The 18,887-nt window shown below is 40.7% G+C and overlaps 2 protein-coding genes across 10 annotated transcripts; both read left to right on the top strand.

The window, feature by feature from the left end:
* The first annotated feature begins 909 nt into the window (after positions 1 to 909).
* On the top strand, positions 910 to 4,004 carry LOC116213433. Of its 9 annotated transcripts, none has more exons than XR_004158088.1 (6): positions 910 to 1,211; positions 1,329 to 1,424; positions 1,510 to 1,679; positions 2,295 to 2,651; positions 2,743 to 3,457; positions 3,524 to 4,004. XR_004158088.1 is itself a non-coding variant. In XM_031548366.1 (5 exons), exons 3-5 carry the CDS (start codon positions 1,542 to 1,544, stop codon positions 3,400 to 3,402), a joined length of 1,155 nt encoding a protein of 384 aa, XP_031404226.1. In that variant the 5' UTR covers positions 910 to 1,183; positions 1,329 to 1,382; positions 1,510 to 1,541; the 3' UTR covers positions 3,403 to 4,004. The 9 variants fall into 9 exon arrangements, 7 of the variants coding, with proteins under 7 accessions (XP_031404226.1, XP_031404224.1, XP_031404225.1 ...); XR_004158089.1 differs by having other exon boundaries at positions 2,743 to 3,461; positions 3,528 to 4,004; XM_031548366.1 differs by having other exon boundaries at positions 910 to 1,183; positions 1,329 to 1,382; positions 2,743 to 4,004.
* An 11,029-nt stretch (positions 4,005 to 15,033) lies between these two features.
* LOC116213286 (BTB/POZ domain-containing protein At4g30940-like) lies at positions 15,034 to 17,722 on the top strand. The gene is made up of 4 exons (XM_031548164.1): positions 15,034 to 15,276; positions 15,382 to 15,555; positions 15,644 to 15,757; positions 16,268 to 17,722. Exons 2-4 carry the CDS (start codon positions 15,479 to 15,481, stop codon positions 17,550 to 17,552), a joined length of 1,476 nt encoding a protein of 491 aa, XP_031404024.1. The 5' UTR covers positions 15,034 to 15,276; positions 15,382 to 15,478; the 3' UTR covers positions 17,553 to 17,722.
* The last annotated feature ends 1,165 nt before the right edge of the window (positions 17,723 to 18,887 follow it).

Raw genomic sequence — 18,887 nt, 5'->3', positions numbered from 1 at the left:
TTTTTCATATTTTTTCTCATAATTCAACATCACAATCATTACAAATCAACTAAAATCAAAACTGAATTCAACTCTAAAATCAAATATACATTTAAAGTTAGAGTTAAAATCTTAAAATAAGATTGCGAAATAAAACAAAGCAATCTCTCATTTTTGTTGCACCAAGGCATGTTACGATCACCGGGTTCAATAACCTAGTCATCATCATATTATATATATATCATTATGAGCGTACTTACAATTAATTAGTGTCATCAGTTTCTATCGTGATTAAAGGAATCAATTTACGTGCGAGTAATTTGTGCGATTAATCACAATTACTAATGTCAGTCTGATTAGAGGCGCCCATCTCTTCAGCCATAATGTAATATTTGGTCATAACATTTTATGAATTTTTTTTTTACATTCATTTGAATCCCTCATGCTCAATCTTATTTTGATTGAAGGACTTTATCCGATCATTTTCCCTAGATTTCTTTTATAAGATTTGTTCGATTTTGTAAAGATTTTTTTTTTATAATAAGCAATCTTATAAAAAATCGATTGATCTTTTCATCCAAAAAAATCCTAATTTTCGGTTATATTTTATGGGACAAATAAATGCGGTCCGATCTTTTGTTATCGCTAGCACGCCAGCCAAATTACAGCTGTAAATGGGACTAGCCCATTCTCTCGGTCCTCTCTCTCTCCCTCACAAGTAAAATATTATAATATTTTATTTAACCATTTTTAGTGCGGTAATTTAGTGCTGGATTTTATTGCTGAATCGGGACAGAAAGAGAGAGAGAGAGAGAGAGGAGCGGCTGACATCTCTATAAGACGAGGCGCGAGAGAGAGGAAACAGAGAGCGACTCGTGGAAACCCTGATTTGCCCGACCCTGCCTCTCCTTCGCATCCCCTCCCCCCCCCCCCCCCCCCCCCCCCCCCCCCCGGCCCCCCTCCTGTCCCTTCCCGTACCCATCCCATCCCAAAATCCATAAGGCGGTGGCTTTTATCCGCCTCTAGGGCCGCCGCGAGAGCGAATTTAAGATTTTTCCTATCACTGCTCTCCTCAGAGCCACCGGCGCCCCCCTTCACGCTGAAACGAAAGCTTCCCTTCCCAAGCTGACATTTTTCTCCTTGGCCCTTCCGTTCAAGGAGCTCCATCAATAAGATCCACTCGCGTATCAAGGGCTGCAAGCCGGTAGGATTCGATCATGTTCATCTCTTGGGTAAATTTGTTCTTCTCTCATTAAACTTAAATCAACTGTGTCGTTCCCTTCCGTTTCTAGGTGTTTTTCGGATTCCCAATTTTTCGATTGATCATATATAAGAAAACAAATCTGCAGATCTGGTGCTGTGCTCGTTTGATGATCCTATCCCGTTGGATTCCCATTAGCAAGGTACAGATGAAGACAGTGTCTTGCAGATCAGAACTCTTGTTGGTAATATATTCCTCATCAAATTTAATTGATTTTGTCGTCGCAGCCAAGCTCTTGGTTGTTCATGTTTAAGCTTCATATTTTGCAGATCGGGACAGAGGGCTGTATAGCTACGTTCGCATGAGCTTTGAATCTGGTCTCTCATGGGCCGCAGATCTGGGCTCTTATTGGGCTGCCATTGCTGTTTTGGCCCCCAATGTGGTCCACTGCAGCATACGGAGCCCACAGATGATGGTTCACCGAACGATAGCAATCCTTGTATGTAAGTATGTCGGCACAATGCTTCGCCCCCTCTTCCCTGGAACCCCAGTCATAAATCGTGCGATGTATTGACTTTACCTTGAGTTTGGGCTTTAATTGGATTGCTTTTCCGCGGACTTCCTCAGAATGGGTTGCCCTAACCTGTTGCCTATATATTGTTATAAGCACTGTTTTTCCAAACCTCTAGGGTTACAGTGAGCGAACAGTAGACAACGAACTATGTCGTACCGGGTAAGATGTCTGTTGGTTCCATGAGTTTTAGGATTATTTCGTCCATTGGAACATTTAGTGTTTCAGAGCAGCTTGCTTTCATATGATTTGTATTTAATTGGTAGTTTTTATGGTATATGTTCTTCATTATTAGACCGATGGTACATTTCAGGCTGACCATCTCTGATGATGAGGGGTTTTGTTTAATTTTATGTTTTCGAGCTCTGTTGTCTTGTTTCCATTGGGGTGAGGCAATGTGGGTTGTTTAATGGTTGTTTAGGTTTTTTCAATTGGAAAATAGAATGGAGTTGTACTCTTCTGTTTCGGTTTCGGTGTTTTTCCTTGAGGCTGGTATATTGATTTAGACTGGTTATTTATTTAATTTTTCCTTGTTTTGCTCAGTGGGATACTCGATTTGATGGCTTCATCGAGAGGACGAGGGTGGTTACTTCATACCAATGCAAATTATGCATGGGTTGGGTCACAAATAAGAGCAAAGATTGTATGCCGGCTCATCTTGGCCGCGTTGGAGGCATACCCTTACCCCCTCGCATGTCCCCCAGACCATGCAGTAAGGCTAATCTGCTGCCCCTACCGATAGCAAAGGCGTGTTGGATGTATTTTGGTTATCCGCTGCCCCCTTCTATGTTTGATCGATTCGCTGTTGGTGTTGTTCCTATTGCTGCCGGTGTACCTGCTGGTTCTTCGGTCCCTCCTGGGCAAGGGGACGCTATGGAGGTGGAAGGCCTTGTTGGAGTGGTATTGTCTCTTTCGGTTTTTTGTTATTCCTTGAGCCTGGTATATTGACTTAGATTGGTTATTTATTTAATTTTTATTTGCTTTTGTCAAGTGGGATCCTCGATTTGATGACTTTATTGAGAAGACGAGGGTTGTTACTTCTTACCAATGCACATTATGCAAAGGTTGGATCACAAATAAGAGCAAGGATTGTATCCCGGCCCATCTTGGCCGCGTTGTTGGCTTACCCTTGCCCCCTCGCGTGTCCTATAAGCCATGCAGCGAGGCAAAGCAGCTTCCTCTACCGATAGCACAGGCTTGTTGGGCGTATTTTAGTTATCCGCTGCATCCTAGTATGTTTGATGAATTCGCTGCTGCTGATGTTCCTTCTGCTGCCGGTGTTCCTTCTGCTGGTGCTTCGATCCCTCCTGAGCAAGAGGAAGACCTCAATGCCTCTATGGTGCTGGACGACCTCTTGGCCTCATTGGAGCTGGAACACCTTGTTGGAACTCCCTGGAATGAAGAACATGTGTCACCCCATTGGCACTTTGCCCAGCCACCAGTTCTACCCTCCAGTCATCACACTGCCCTTTTCCCAGCACTGTCCCAACCCCAACCCCAACCCCAACCCCAGTTTAGTCCACTGTCTGGGCATGTTGGGAGCTGGGACTCTCAGGTTGGAGGTACTCTTCAGGGAGGTGGTAGTTCTGCACCAAGGGCATGCTGGGGGATGGGTTTCTCAGCTTGGAGTTGCACAGGAGGTAGGTGGTAGTTCTGGACCAGGGCATGCCGGGGGATTGGTTTCTCAGCTTGGAGCTGCACAGGAGGTAGGTGGTAGTTCTGGACCAGGGCATGCCGGGGGATTGGTTTCTCAGCTTGGAGCTGCACAGGAGGTAGGTGGTAGTTCTGGTCCAAATGTCATCGTTCTTATAAATCATTTTCGACGGCTTTTTGAACAGATGGGCCAGCTGCTTAATGACTTTGAATTGCATTATGGGGGAGCTGCTTAGGACTGTTTACTCTCTCATTCTCTATGCTTTATTTTCTTTTGGCTTTGAGCTTTTTGACTTACTTTTGTGAGTTAAGCGACATTTGTTGTTTTTGGATTTGAGTTGACTTAAAAGTTTCGCAAGTATGGGTTGCTCTTTGTTTTTGGATTTGATCTTTTGACTCACTTTCGTGAGTATGCGATGTTTCTTGGAGTGGTTCAGGGCTTTTTTAGTTTCTTGCCAGTATTTTGTAAATTTTTTTTTGGGAGTTCTCTGATCTGTTACTGGCATGTTCTTCACACGGGTGAAGATCTGATGGCTCGTTTGGTGGCGTTGCCGAATGGCCTTTCTGGTTCCGGCGCAAATATTTCCTATTTTGGATGCTTATTCTGATATGTAGCTTTCTAAATCCGGCTTGATTCCAGATCAGCGAGGCATTAAATATTGGACTTTCAAGCTCTCATCTTTCGGGGCTATCACACTAATGACATTGAAATACTAAGTTTGCCGCTAATATCAGTAAAAGTTTTCTTTTGGCCTCCCACTCGTTCCTCTGCACTGCTCCCTCTTCCTTCTCTGTCGGCCTGGCCCCTTGCGGTCTATTGTCTCTTGACATCAGTGACACGTCAGCTGACAGGTATGGCGTCGGAGAAGCAAAAACCGTTAACACTTATTTTTCAGATTCTTTTTAGCTGGTCAGTTATGGTAAACTCGATGACATGTACGGGAGGAGGATGAGAGCTCGAGATCCATTTGACAGGGCTCGCCGTGGAGCCGCTACTCTGATCCCTTAGAAATGTTGTCCAGTCCCCAGCCACTGGAATCCTTGATGGTGTTTAAGAAGAATGGGACGGGCGGTTCCTAGGAGAAACAGACCCGGAATCCGGCCTATCCTTTTCATTTTTTTCAAAACAATTTCTCATATAAAACTAGTTAATGTTATTTTATTTGTGGGAGCATGATGGCAGGAACTCCTGCCATTTGCTGAAATCTTGATTCAAAAAATTAAAATAAATATATATAATTTGTCAAATATGATATATATGCTAAAATAAGCAAAATGATGTATATTGGTTGATGTTATTTTATTTAGTAGGCTTGATTTCTCATTTAATTCGAATGCCTATTGTGCACTGCCGAACTACGGAAACCTCTCAATTCCTTGATGGATTTATTCTTTATCGATTTATTTTCCATCTATTGTTTTCCTTTTTACCAAACGTACCATTGTTTATTAAGTCTCGTTAAAATGAAGAATTTAGTGCCTCCCTAAGCACTAGCAAAAGGCCTCAGTTGAGTGATACATTAAAGCCCAATTGAGCCTAAATCGATATCAAGCTCTGTTTCTAGGTAAAAAGTATAGCAATTTTTTAAAGAAAAAAATTAAATAATTTATGAAAAAGGGAGGGGAGCATGAAAGTGGAAGAGGGTTTGTGGAGTTGTTAGTGGGAAGATTTGAGAGAGCGTGGAGACGGTGGACAGGAAATATTTAACTGACATCTTCACAACAGAAATTTCAGGAATTTTTTCCAATAAAGAATAAAAAAGTGAAAAATCCAAGGAAACAAAATAAAAACCCTATTTCTTCATCAATTTAGAAAATTTTAAAGTGATTTCTATTATTCTTAATTTTTGGTTGGACGTAGAAGGGATTCGATAAGTGCCATAGAATTTAATTTTACCATTCTTTATGGCTAATAACAATAATAATAATAATAAGTTTAATTTATAAATTGCTTGCCTAAAATGCATAAATTTGCATCGGATTTCCTGCATTTCATGGCCTAGGTAAGGAAAGTTGCATCTTTCAATCTTGAAAAACAATAATGAGCACAGACAGATCCCTTGTTCATCCGGGGCTCTATAAATAAAATTAAAATGTTATATATATATATATATATGTAGAGAGAGAGAGAGAGAGAGAGAGAGAAGGAAAGATTTTTGGAAGGGGGTAAAGGGAAGGCAAGGTGATGTTGTAGGTTGTGTACTGGGGAAAGCTGAAGTCGCCGGAATGGATGAATGAAGGGAGCAAGAGGGAGACGATGATTCCATGGCCGGTTAAAGAGAGAAGGCGCCCTCCTCCTCTTTGATGCCCAAAATTAAAAAGAGATTACTGCAGAGCATTAGAAGCTATTTCTATTTTCTATTTTCTTCTTCTCTTTGCATTGTTAGCTCTCTTCCTCCCTCCACCTTTGAACTCTCTCTCTCCCTCCCTCCCTCTCTGTCCGTGGCCTCTACAATTTGCCAAATTGTTCACAGCCCAGGAAAACAAACGCAAAGCATGAGAGGTTTCTGATCTCACCTTCTCCGGCTGTGTGTGTTGGCGGTGTTGTTGTTTCATCTGTCATGTCGAATCGGTTCTGTCTTTTGATTTCGATGGATTGATCGTGTAAATTTCAGATTTTTAGCATGTTGTTGGTTAAGTAATCGCAATCTCCGATGAACTCGTTTCGTGGACTAGGATTGTGATGCTGGGCTTTCTTCCTGACTCGGAATTTTTGCAGAAACTCGGGAACTTTAAGGGTCCTGTTGCAGCTCTTGGTGGTGGTTCTGTGACTTGATAAGGCCCTTAATCGGTTAATGGTAGCGAGGTACGCATGCTTCATCCTTGTCCGGTTATTCCAAAGGGAAGAACCTCTGTGTGAAAATTGGAGAGTGTGGATAGTATGGGTTTTTGGGCCGAACTTTTTGTGGGTGTCGCTGGAATTGATTGTTCAGTTGGCTTGCAAATCAACTACTTTTTGGGAGTGAACTCCCCCTGTAGAAGATGCTGCTCCTCCTTGCTTCATTTGTCCTGCAGATGTTTAAACTTTTGCCTGTTGATGCTCATTGAGGCTCTGGTTGTAGTCAAATGGTAGAGTTTGACTGGATGCATTTGTTTCGTCGGTTATATTTCTACCAAAGTTTCATACTTCGGATGGATTTGCATGCATGGGAAGATCGGAAAATGGTTTTGCTGTTGATTGTGTTAACTGCATTTGCTTTTTTTTTTTTTCTTCTCTCGATACGTTTGGCTTTCCTTCTTTACTCAAGCGAAGTCTTCTCCTCTTGATTTTTGAAGGTTCTGATGTGCTCATGAGTCATGACCTCGGTGAAGGAATTCTCTTTGCAAAACTGCGTTCTTATGCTTTTTGCTTCAGTATCTTGCTTAAAGGATATTGTTTGCTCAATTCAGATGATGAATTAACTTGTACAGGAGTTGCTCATATAATATGCATAATAATACCTAACAATGTATGGAAAAGAGAAGGCCAAATGCTGTTCTATGGTATATTTTATAGCATGACGATGTTCTCTCTCTCTCTCTATCTTCCTTTTATTTTTGGGTTGTCTTGAGAGGAGTTTTAGGAAGACTCTCTTATCAGATGGTCCTATTTTGAATGTGGATTCAAATGCATGGCGGTTCCGTGTATATATTGGAAATAAAGGGAGGGGTGTTAAATTAGTAGACTTGTTGCTGGGTGGTGTCATGATGTGATCGATGTTAATAGGGCGCGAACATGAAAGAAGCCTAATGTCCGTCGGTTTCACGGGGAGAGAAGACCTATTGATGTCCATGTCGAAGTTCCTTATCACATCAAGAATTAATGTTTCGTGAGCACAAGGTTTGCAAGTGCCATCATATACTACGGGGAGTTTGAGAAACAAGTTGATTCATGGTTGCTTTCAAACCAGACTAGATGAGGATACAATGCTATAGATGAAAGGCCATTTTTTACGGGCGAAGAAGACGAGAAATGTTATCCTTTGATTTCGTCAATTGATAAGAAAGTAAAGAAACCGAGGAAGCTGTAGGGGAAAGGGTGGAAGTCCTGATTCTAAGCTACGCACGGGGCCACAGCTCGATCGTTAATGTTACTGGGGAAATCACGGGTTGGAGAATTCATACTGGAGGAGGTCAGTTTGGGATGCTAATATATGGAGGCTTGAACCTTTCCTCAAACTCAAACTCAAACTCGAATATGCAATGCAACGGTCAAGTTTGTCCTTACGTGGGTTGAATAGAAACGTGTGAGGAGCATACTTCCTTTAAAATAAAAATAATAAAAAAATGTTTCTTCATTTGTTCAGCTGAAGATCAAATATTCATAGTCCTCATCCCGTTTTATTAGTTTTTAGAATTTTTCCTTTATTAATCTGTTTCTCCTAAAAAAAAAAAATTCTCGATTTGTTTCTAATTCTGACCATGTGATATATTAATCACAGCTACTTGGCTAACTCGCAACGGCAACGGCTAAGCTTTCAATAGCTTAACTCGAGCAGAAAATTTAAAAAGCTGTCTAAAAACCTAAACAAGATTAAATAAGCTTTCAAGGCTCGCGGCGCATTTTGTTGAACTTAGAGGTAATGTGTATAATAAAATTGGAGATTAGCATGGGAAAGGAAGCTCAGCTGTTATGCTTATAAATTTTCATAGTCTTCTTTCACTATGATGTCACTCAAACCCACGTTTTCATCTTCCTCTGTCATTGTCGTTCACTACGCTGGAGAACTCAGAGAGCAATTGCGGTGAAATTCGTGATTTCAAAGCTTTGGTCGAAGCTTGAAGTCGAATCACTTGGTGATTTTGAAGCTTCAAGTCCCCCATGAATCTCTTCTCGTAGGTCTTGGCTCCGGCTACGGATCTGATCAGGAAAATGGTCTGCCGGGGTACGCCTCGAGGCGGATATCAGCAAAAAACGGCATTCTTGATTCACTTTAATTTCTGAATCAAATTGAGATCCTGATGGAAGCAAGTCGAAATCAGACTTTATTCTCGTCAAAATGGAAGTTTAATTTGTTCGATTTTGATGGGATATATGGTTTTAATCTCAATGTACCGGAGATTTTGTTGCTCCGTTTGGTTTTTGCAATCATATTTTTAAAATTTTAATTCTAACTTTAATTTTACTCACTACACAATAAAAATTCACAACACAATTATTATTATTATTATTATTATTATTTCAATTTTTTAACTATTCAATTCAATTTTTAATATTAAATTCTCTCAACTATTTATTACTTTTTTCACAATAGAACAATACAATCATTACTTTTTCACACGTTTTTTTTATAATTCAATAACACAATCATTATAACTCAATTAAAATCAAAATTCAATTCTATTTAACTCTGAAACCAAACTCTAAATCCAAACACACCATACCAGTGCATTTGGTTTCAAAGTTAAAGTAACTTTGATTTTGATGGTGGAAAATGACAAATGAGATGAGATTATAAATTTGACTTGGGAAACGTGTGTTTTTGTTGTGTAGTGTGTTGAGTTAAAGTTAAAATTAAAATTTTAGACTTGAGAAATGTGTGTTTTTATTGTGTAGTATGTTGAGTTAAAGTTAAAGTTAAAATTTTTATGATTTTAACTAGGAAAACAAACATGCCTCTAACAATGGGATTTGCATGCAGTCGGTTTCCTAACTTGCCTATAATCTCAATGTACCAGAGATTCTGGGCCGTTTGGATTTAGAGTTAAAGTTACTTTAATTTTGATTTTGATTTTGATTGTGGAAAAGGACAAATGAGATGTAATTATAAATTTGACTTGGGAAATGTGTATTTTTATTGCGTAGTGTGTTGAGTTAAAGTTAAAGTTAAAGTTAAAATCAAATTTCTTGGAATCCAAACGGGATTTGTATGCAGTCGGTTTCCTAACTTGCCTATAGTCTCTAATATATTGCACCAAAATGTAACGAGACTGAGATGCTGCATGGGGGTGTAATTAGAGATTCTTTTCTTTTTATTGCATTTAAGAAATAAATATTAATATATGGCTGATTTTAGAAAATGTGTTTTGTTTTATATAATAAAATAGGTAGTTGTGATTTAAAGTATTATCTTTGATTTTATTCTGACTTGAAATATTACGAGATCATTTATCGAAATGTACTAGAGATTTTATCCATCTCTTACACTATATTTCAGCAAGCACTCGATCGTTCTTCTCTCCGAAACATCTTCATGGCTAGCGCGTGATCTAATAAAATTCAATGGAGGTGGCAGGACATTCAAGACAACCATGACCACGCTGACCAGTACCGAGTCCAGCCCGTATTTTTCCACTTTGCTAGCCGATAGGTGGAACTTCCAGCAGCACAACACCGGCACTGATGAGATATTCATCGACCAGGATCCCGAGTACTTTGGTGTCCTCCTGTATCTACTTCGCATCGGAGATCTTCACATGCCCAAAAGCATATCAAAGGACTTGCTTACAAAGAAGCTCGATTGTACGGCCACGAGGGCCACCTTCAAGCGGCAGTAAGAGGGGATTTGAAGGGTGATTTGCTGCAGCCTTCGCATGAGATGACGAGCCCTGCTCCAAAAGGGGGAATACTAATTTGTGCTAGCCCGATCGGAGGCTTCTGCGTCGCCCATTGTGACACGGTTCATACATACAACGACCAGAATATGGAGGAGCAGCCTCCAATATGTTTCAACAAAAGCTGCGTTTATGATGTTCTTTGGCATGATTCACAGAATATCGTCATATCAATATCGAAAAGCATTGGGAAGGGGTGAACTTATATGCCACTGGCTTTCACAGAAAAACCCGTCTGCTTGGCTAGGCTATTTCAAGGCTCTACGTATGAACTCGAATAAACGAGGTGTTCTCGAGTTGTGCATTGAAAAAAAAAAACTGGAATTGGATCCAGCAACCGGCAAGCTGAAACAGCGTCTTGGTCCGGAGCTTGGAATCATAAGAAAGTAACAATGGTTAAGCTGGATCAACTGTTTGTTAGGAGTCCTCAATATCAAAGGGAATTTAAGCTTAGGCTTTGTAGACCATAAGGCGAAGAAAGCTACTATTCACATCGGAAACTTTACATCGTGCAAGAGGCGGCAGAAGAGACCAGAAACAAGATTTGTTTGATAGATGGGTGCATGAATGGGGGCTTCCTTGATCACAGGCAGCCGCATCAGACTCTTCTGGAAGGGGTTCAAACATTGTCGGAGAATTCGGCCGTCCCTACAAAAATTAATGATTCACCTCAATCTATCCATTGTCACACGGGGCAACTGTTTGCACGTACGAGAAGTAATGTATCCGTCTTCTCTTGTGATGACTGGGTCCTCATGAAGGTTCATGCAAATGATGGCGAAGGTTCGATACGCGATATTTCGATCGGTGGAGGTCGCTTTTTTCGTTAAATATTGATCCACAAGTAGTTAAAGTATGGGAAACGCCTTGCCGTCTAATTGAATTTCTTAGCCGACCAAGGCATTTTTCTGGCCTTTTCCAGCCCAAAACAATATGCGTCGACTTTCCTTAATCGACAAGGCTACAATTATGTTCGGGGGCTTTTGTATTATATATATGTTGATTTAGTGATTACTTGTTTGGAATTTCAAGCTTCTTTCTGGTGTGCTTTTGCTTGGGAATGAGTAGGTACGTACATTGCTTCCATAGTGGGAATTGTATGTTCGACAGATGCTAAACAAAATTTATCCATGTATACTCAGTAGATTGGAGCTGATTTAAAAAGAAAAAGGGACCGATAATATCTAAAAACTCAACTTGTTGACGTGCATCTATGTTTGCTGATGTGCATGTAAAAGGCGTCAAGCATTCTGATTACCCGAATTCTCGACGGTTTGTCGAACTGTTCTTGATAGCTTTAGTTATGTTAATGAGCAGATTATGTTGGGTTATTTTTATTTAGGTCTTTCTAAATGGGCTTTTTTCCTCAAAGCCCAAAGTAATCTCTGGTGGGCCCTGTGGTTACATGTCATGTATGTCACGTCACGAAAGTGTAGACGGTTACGGAATGGAATAAAAATGTCATTTATAGCAAACGTTTTGTACTACTTGAGCAGATTTGATACTGTTAGGACTTATGTTTAACTTTTTGCAAACTTTTAGAACTTCCATGGTCTTTTAGCCATTTTCTATGCATATTTTCTGTAGTTTTAAAAATTTCACTATATATGTGCATGGATAATCGTGTATGAGTACATCAATTTCCTTTCCTTTTCACTCATTCAAGAGAGATCATTTCTTGTAGTCATGGCCCTTCCGTCGAAATGTCACAAATCCATATCTTTTTCATCGGTAGTTACATTACTAGTAGTCCACCGTTTACATGTCATGTAAAAGGAATTGAGCCAACCTAATAACGTTCGTTAGGGGAAGTACATTCTCTTCTGCTGCCTCACTCCCTGCTCCAATGGCAACTAGGGCAATGAAAACAGAAAATGCCCACAGTGTTGGCACAAGTTTGTTTCATTGCCCTCTAGGATTGCCACAGGAGTAGAGGAGTGAGTCAGTGGAAGAGTCAACGAACAAGAGAGGAATGGACGACCGGGTAATGGCAAACAGGTTATGGTGGTGTTTGGTTTCATAGTAGGATTTTAGAATTGTGATTTTGATTTTGATTTTGAGTGGTATAAATGGGGCCCACCCTTTGACTTTGTAAGAGTTATGTTGTTTTGTTGTGGGAAAAAGTAATATAAATGGGACCCACTCTTTGACTTTGTATGAGTTATTTTGTTTTGTAGTGGGTAGAATTAAGTTAGAATTGTGATTCTAAAATACAACTCTGAAACCAAACAGAACTTTGCCGATATGTTAAAATGTATGTTGGCTCCATTATTTATATTTATTTTCTTCCATTATGAAAACAATGCACATTCCTATTGGATTATCTTGTACTTCATTTAGTGTTTCGGGAGTAGTTTGGCCGTCTTGTTTCTTTTAGTTTATATATGCTTTTTAGGTTTATATTATATTTTCTTCCATCACGGGAATGATGCACATTTCTAGTGCACTATCTCTGTGTAGACAACGAACTATGGCGTTTCAGGTAAGATGTTTGTTGGCTACATGAGTTTTAGGATTATTTTCGTCTATTGGAACAGTTAGTGTTTCAGAGCAGCTTGATGCTTCATTTAATTTGTATTTGATTTTTAGGTTTTTTGATATATTTTCCTCCATTATTAGACCGATGGTACATTTGTAGCGGACTATCTCTGATGATAAGGGGTTTTGATTAATTTTATGTTTTCGAGCTGTGTTGTTGTCTCGTTTCCATTGGTGTGAGGCATTGTGGGTTGTTTCACGATTATTTAGATTTTTTCAAGTGGAAAATAGAATGGAATGGTGTTGTCTCTTGCGGTTTCGGAATTTTTCCTCGAGCCCGATATAGTGATTCAGACAGGTTATTTATTTAATTTTTATTTGTTTTTGTTCAGTGGGATCCTCGATTTGATGACTTTATCGAGAGGACGAGGGTGGTTACTAAATACCGATGCAAATTATGCATGAGATGGATCACAAATAAGAGCAAGGATTGTGTCCCGGCCCATCTTGGCTGCGTTGATTCCTTAAGATTGCCCCCTGGCGTGTCCTACAATCCATCCAGTCAGGCTAAGGAGCTGCTTCTACCGATAGCCAAGGCATGTTGGAGGTATTTTGGTTATATGCGGCAGCCTGCTATGTTTGATAAATTCGCTGTTGGTGTTGATCCTGTAGTTGCCGGTGTTCCTGCTGGTGCTTCGATCCCTCCTGAGCAAGAGGACGACCTCTTGGCCTCTATGGAGCTGGAAGGCCTTGTTGCAAGTCCCTCGGCCCAGTTGTTTTGGAATGAAGAACCTGGGTCACCCCATCTGCACTCTGCCGAACCATCAGTTCTCCCCCAAACCCTAACCCAAACCCAACCCCAGTCAGGTACAGACTACACCCCTTTGCGCCCTGCTCAGATCCTAGCTCTGCCCCAACCCCAACACCAGTCAGGTTCAGACTCCACCCCTCTGCACTCTGCCGAGCCTCCATCTCTGCCCCAACGCCAACCTCAGTCAGGTCTAGACACAACCCCTCTGCAGTCTGCCCAGTTCCCAGCTCTGTCCCAACCCTAGTTTAGTTCACTGTCTGGGCATGTTGGGGGATGGGTGCCTCAGTTTGGAGGTATGCAGGAGGTAGGTGGTAGTTCGGCTCCAAATGCCACCGCTTTGATGCATCGTTTTGGACAGCTTGTTGAACAATTGAGCCAGCTGCTTAGGGACTTTGAATTGCTTAATGGGGGAGCTGCTTAGGACTGTCTACTCTCTCTCGTTCTCTATGCTTTTATTTGCTTTTGGATTTGAGCTTTTGACTTACTTTTGTGAGTATGGGATATTTCTTGTTTTTGGATTTGCGCTTTTGACGTAACTTTTGTGAGTATGGGATATTTCTTGTTTTTGGATTTGAGCTTTTGACTTAGCTTCTGTGAGTATGAGTGGTTCAGGACTTTTTTGGGTTTTTTTTTTTTTTGGAGAGTTCTTCTCTGATCTATTAGTGACATGTTCTTCTCAAGGGTGAAGATCGTTTGGTGGCGCAGAATGACCTTTCTGGTTCCGGCGCAAATATTTCCTAGTTGGGATGCATATTCGGATCCTTCATGAGCTTTCCGAATCGGGCCTGATTCCGGATCAGTGAGGCAATAAATAATGGACTTTGAGGATCAATTCTTTCCGGGGCCATTTTGCTATAATAACAGCGAAATACCAAGTTTGCCCTATAATATCAGTTTGCCATTTTGGTCTTTCTAGTCTTTAGTAGGTTTGATTTCTCATTTATTTCGAATGCCTATTCTGCACTGTCAAATTACGGAAACCTCTCGATTCCTTGATGGATCTATTTTTTATCAATTCATTTCTCTGTAGATTCTATTTCCCATCTATTGTTTTCCTTTTTACCAAATATACCATTGTTAATAATGATTTGGGCCTCACTCGAATGATACATTGAGCCCAATTGAGCCTACCCAGAGCCTAAATCTGTATCAAGCAATGCGTCTAGGTAAAAAAATATAGCAATTTTTGAAAGAAAAAAAAAATTTATTAAAAAGGGAGGGGAGTATGAAAGTGGAAGAGGGTTTGTGGAGTAGTAAGTGAGAAGATTTGAGAGAGCATGGAGATGGTGGACAGGAAACATGTAACTGACATTTTCACAAGAGAAAATTCAGGAATCTTTCCAATAAAGAATAAAAAGGTAAAAATTCCAAGGAAACAAAATAAAAACCCTATTTCTTCATCAATTTAGAAAATTTTAAAGTACATTCTATTATTCTTAATTTTTGGTTGGACGTAGAAGAGATTCCATAAGTGCCATAGAATTTAATTTTACCATTCTTTATGGCTAATAATAATAATAATAATAATAATAGTAAGTTTAATTTATAAATTGCTTGCCTAAAATGCATAAATTTGCATCAGATTTCCTCCATTTCATGGCCTAGGTAAGGAAAGTTGCATCTTTCAATCGTCAAAAACAATAATGAGCCTGCCATTAATGCAAATACACCGACAGACAGATCCCATGTTTTAATTATAAAAAAAAAGACAGATCCCATGTTCATCCGGGGCTCTATAAATAAAATTAAAATATTTTATATATATATATATATAGAGAGAGAGAGAGAGAGAGAGAGAGAGAGAGAGAGAGAGAGAGAGAGCGGGAAGGATTTTTAATAGGGAAAAGGGAGGGCGAGGTGATGTTGTAGGTTGTGTACTGGGGAAAGCTTGAGTTGCCGGAATGGATGAATGAAGGGAGGAAGAGGGAGACGATGATTCCATGGACGGTTAAAGACAGATTACTGCAGCGTTAGACGCTATTTCTATTTCTGAATTACTTTTGCGAGTATGTGATATTTCCTGGAGTGTTTGAGGACTATTTCAAACCGGTAGGATTCAATTATATTCATTTTGTGGGTTAAAGAATGGTTTTTTTTATTCTCCTATCGTTAATTTGCCCTCTCGTTAATTTGGTCTTGCCTCTTTGTTTCTAGGTGTTGGACGAATTACCAAGCTCGATTGATCCCATAAAAAGACCCAACTTTGCAGATCCTTGACAGGGGAGCTCGATTGCAGCCGTTCCTTGTTTGGATGATCCAACCAGTAGCATTCCCATTATTAAGGTGGAGCTGGAGACAGAGGGCTGCGGAACGGAGTTCCTCAAACTGGTAGGATTCGATTATGGTCATATGGTGTGTAAAAAGGACGGTTTTTTCTTTTCCTCTTAATAATTGGGTCTTGCCTCTTTGTTCCTAGGTGCTGGATTGATCCGGTAAAAAGTACCAACTTTGCCGCCATGTCACAGGAAATCGCAGGAAGCTCTCGGAAACGTCAAAGACGGAGCGTTGCAGATCGGAATTCTTCAAGCCGGTAGGTTTCAATTAAGGTTATTTATGGCCACAAAAAAAAAGAAAAAGCAGATTATTTTTATCGTTCTTTTAATGAGACCGTGGTATTGACTGACTTTAATAATACTTTTTTCTGAAACGATAAATAAGTGCACTAATAGGCATATCACTCTGTGTTAATTTGTTTTTACTTTCATGTTCTCCAACTATCTCGCACATAGTTGAACTTTTCTCGCTTATATAAGAAGCTTAATTGTAATTTATAACTCAGAAACTTCAATATATATGCGTGAATAACCGGAATATGTAGAAATACCTGATTGATTAATTTCAAGAATAAATCTTTTTCTGATAAAATTAAATTGTTAGTTGTCGTGATTTGGATAATACCTTCGGTATGATTTAGATTTGAACATTTTGAGATTGTCATGTCTGACAATGTGATTTGTATATCGAGTCGGTTTCTACTTGTATATGTGTGCGTGTATATACACAATACTCTTAGGATCTCTTCCATGATCTGGTATTGCAGCGTACCGGATCGGTTAAAATTCAATGTAGGTGGCAAGATATTCGAGACGACCAAGACCACACTGGCCAATGCAGCGTCCAGCTCGTTCTTTTCCGCCTTGCTCAATGATAGGTGGAACTCCGACACTGATGAGATATTCATCGATCGTGATCCCAAGTGCTTCGGTGCCCTCCTAAATCTCCTCCGCACCGGAGAACTTTGCATCCCCGGCAGCGTAACAAAGGATTTTTTCTACAAAGAAGCTCTATATTATGGCCTCGAAGGCCACCTCCAAGCAGCAGTAAGAGGGAATTTGAACGGGAATCTTCTGCGGCTCTCGCATTTCGTATCGGTGAGCCATGCCTGGGAAAAGGGGAATATTATTCGTGCTAGTCCAAACGGGGGCTTGTGTGTTGCCCATGGCAACGTTGTGCGTACATTCGACAGCTGGAATGTGGTGGGATATCCTCCGATATGTCTCAACAAGGACAACCGCATTTATGATATTCTTTGGTGTGATTCACGGAATGTCATGATTACAACATCGAGGAGGGACGTTGCACTGCTGAACTTGGTAACTGGGGAATTAAGCCACTGCATTTCAAGCGGAATCGTCAAGTCTTCTAGGCCTCTCATTTTCAAGACTCTCTGTATGCATTCAGATCATCGTAACGAGGTTTTCTCAGGTGCTTCATTCGAAGACACTGGAGAGAGTGTCGGAGTAGAAATTTGGGACCCAACAAGGGGCAAGTTGACGAGTTCCATTCATTGGACCGATGCCGATGGGTACGGAAGCATAAGAACGTTGCATTGGGTAAGTTGGATGAACTGTTTATTAGCAATCATCCATAGAGCCAGTGGGGATCTAGTGCTTTTAACTATAGACCCTAGGGAGAATTCTTGTAGATTTAGATTTAGAAAATTTCTACACAAGCCCGTGAGGTTCGTAGAGGGGGCTGTGGACGAGTCTGGGAACAACATTTGCTTGATGGATCAGTGCATGAATGTGGTCATTTTTGATTCCCGTAATCAGCATCTGAACTCATGGTCTGTTAGCAAGGATGCGTGTAACGTTGCTCTGAGCGGCACGAACTCCCGACTTCAATCGATCCATTGTTATCGGGGGCAACTATATGCATGCACGAGGAGCAACATTTTTGTATTGTCTGGTTCCGACTGGGTCATCACGTCGAAGGTTCGGTCCATTGGCGGCTCAATATGCGATATTTCTATCGGTGGAGATAGACTTTTTGCCTTGCATAATGACCCGGATGTAATTAACGTATGGGAGACTCCTCGTCCTTGATATAATTAATATTTAGAGGTGGACTGAAGTCCCAGTCTTTTCATATTGTTTGATATATATATATACACACACATATATAAACTTAAATTTAGGCCTTCGTTGTAGCCTTTATTAAGCGATGCATGATCACTTTTGTTATTAAGAATTTGGAGCTCTCTCTCTCCCCCGGTTGCGCTTGTGGTTGGAGATGAGTATATATGCATGTGTATACTTCGATGTCCTCAGCCTGTAGCGATCCTCATGCATGTATGATATGTTTTATTTTATTAGGTTTTTGTTTGTATCCGAATGATCAATCAGCTGGTACGTGGTCCGGTGTTAAGGCTTAGTATTATATTATGCATTATTATACATAATTATTATATGGGGATGGTTTGGCTGCTCCTGCTGACTGCTGCATGCTACTACATATCCCTCGGTGAGGGGGGATTTTCTCGGACTCTCTCTCTCTGTCTCTCGTCCCTTGTCTGTGTTCCTATTACTGATCAGTAGGGAGACAGACCATCAATGGCTGAGGCTAAATTAAATATAAGAGAGGGAGATAGAAAAGAAAAGCTTAACTACTATTAGGTATATATATATATACATGCATACATATAGCTGCGTCCATATTTGAATGTTGCAGGGTAGCATCATGATGAACATTTTCAGATTATTATCTCTAACAATGTGATTCGTCTCCACTCGGTTTTTTTATTATTATATATTTTTATTGCAGCATAGGAGGAGACTGGTTAAGATTCAATGTAGGGGGCAAGATATTTGTGACCACCAAGACCACGCTGGCCAGTGAAGCGTCCAGCTCGTTCTTTTCCGCCTTGCTCGATGATAGGTGGAACTTCCAGCAGCAGTACAACGATGAGATATTCATCGACCGGAACCCCACCCTCCTGGATGTCCGCACTGGAGAGCTTCGCATCCCCGGAAGCATACCAGAGGATTTTTTCTACAAAGAAGCTCTATATTAGGGCCTTTAAGGCCACCACCGGCAGTAAGAGGGAATCTAAACAGGAATCCTCTCCAGCTCTCGCATTCAGTACTGACTAGCTATGCCTGGGAAAAGGGGAATATAATTCGTGCTATCCTGACCGGGGGCTTATGCATTGCCCATGGCAATGTCGTGCGTACATACGACATCTGGAATATACACACCATAGCAACAAGATCAACCTCAGAAGAGGCCATTCAGGACGGCTACAGACGTGAGGAGCCGCTGCCTTCACTATTTACCGGCCTTCCATGGTAGATCGGGAAGGAAGAATGAGGAAGAACGAGGAAGAGGAAGAAGGAGGCACCACCACCAGGAGAGAGATGGCAACCTCAACTTTCCATTGG

Source organism: Punica granatum, chromosome 7 (assembly GCF_007655135.1).
Source record: "Punica granatum isolate Tunisia-2019 chromosome 7, ASM765513v2, whole genome shotgun sequence".
NCBI lineage: Eukaryota > Viridiplantae > Streptophyta > Magnoliopsida > Myrtales > Lythraceae > Punica > Punica granatum.
This window is presented reverse-complemented; position numbering and strand designations above follow the sequence as displayed.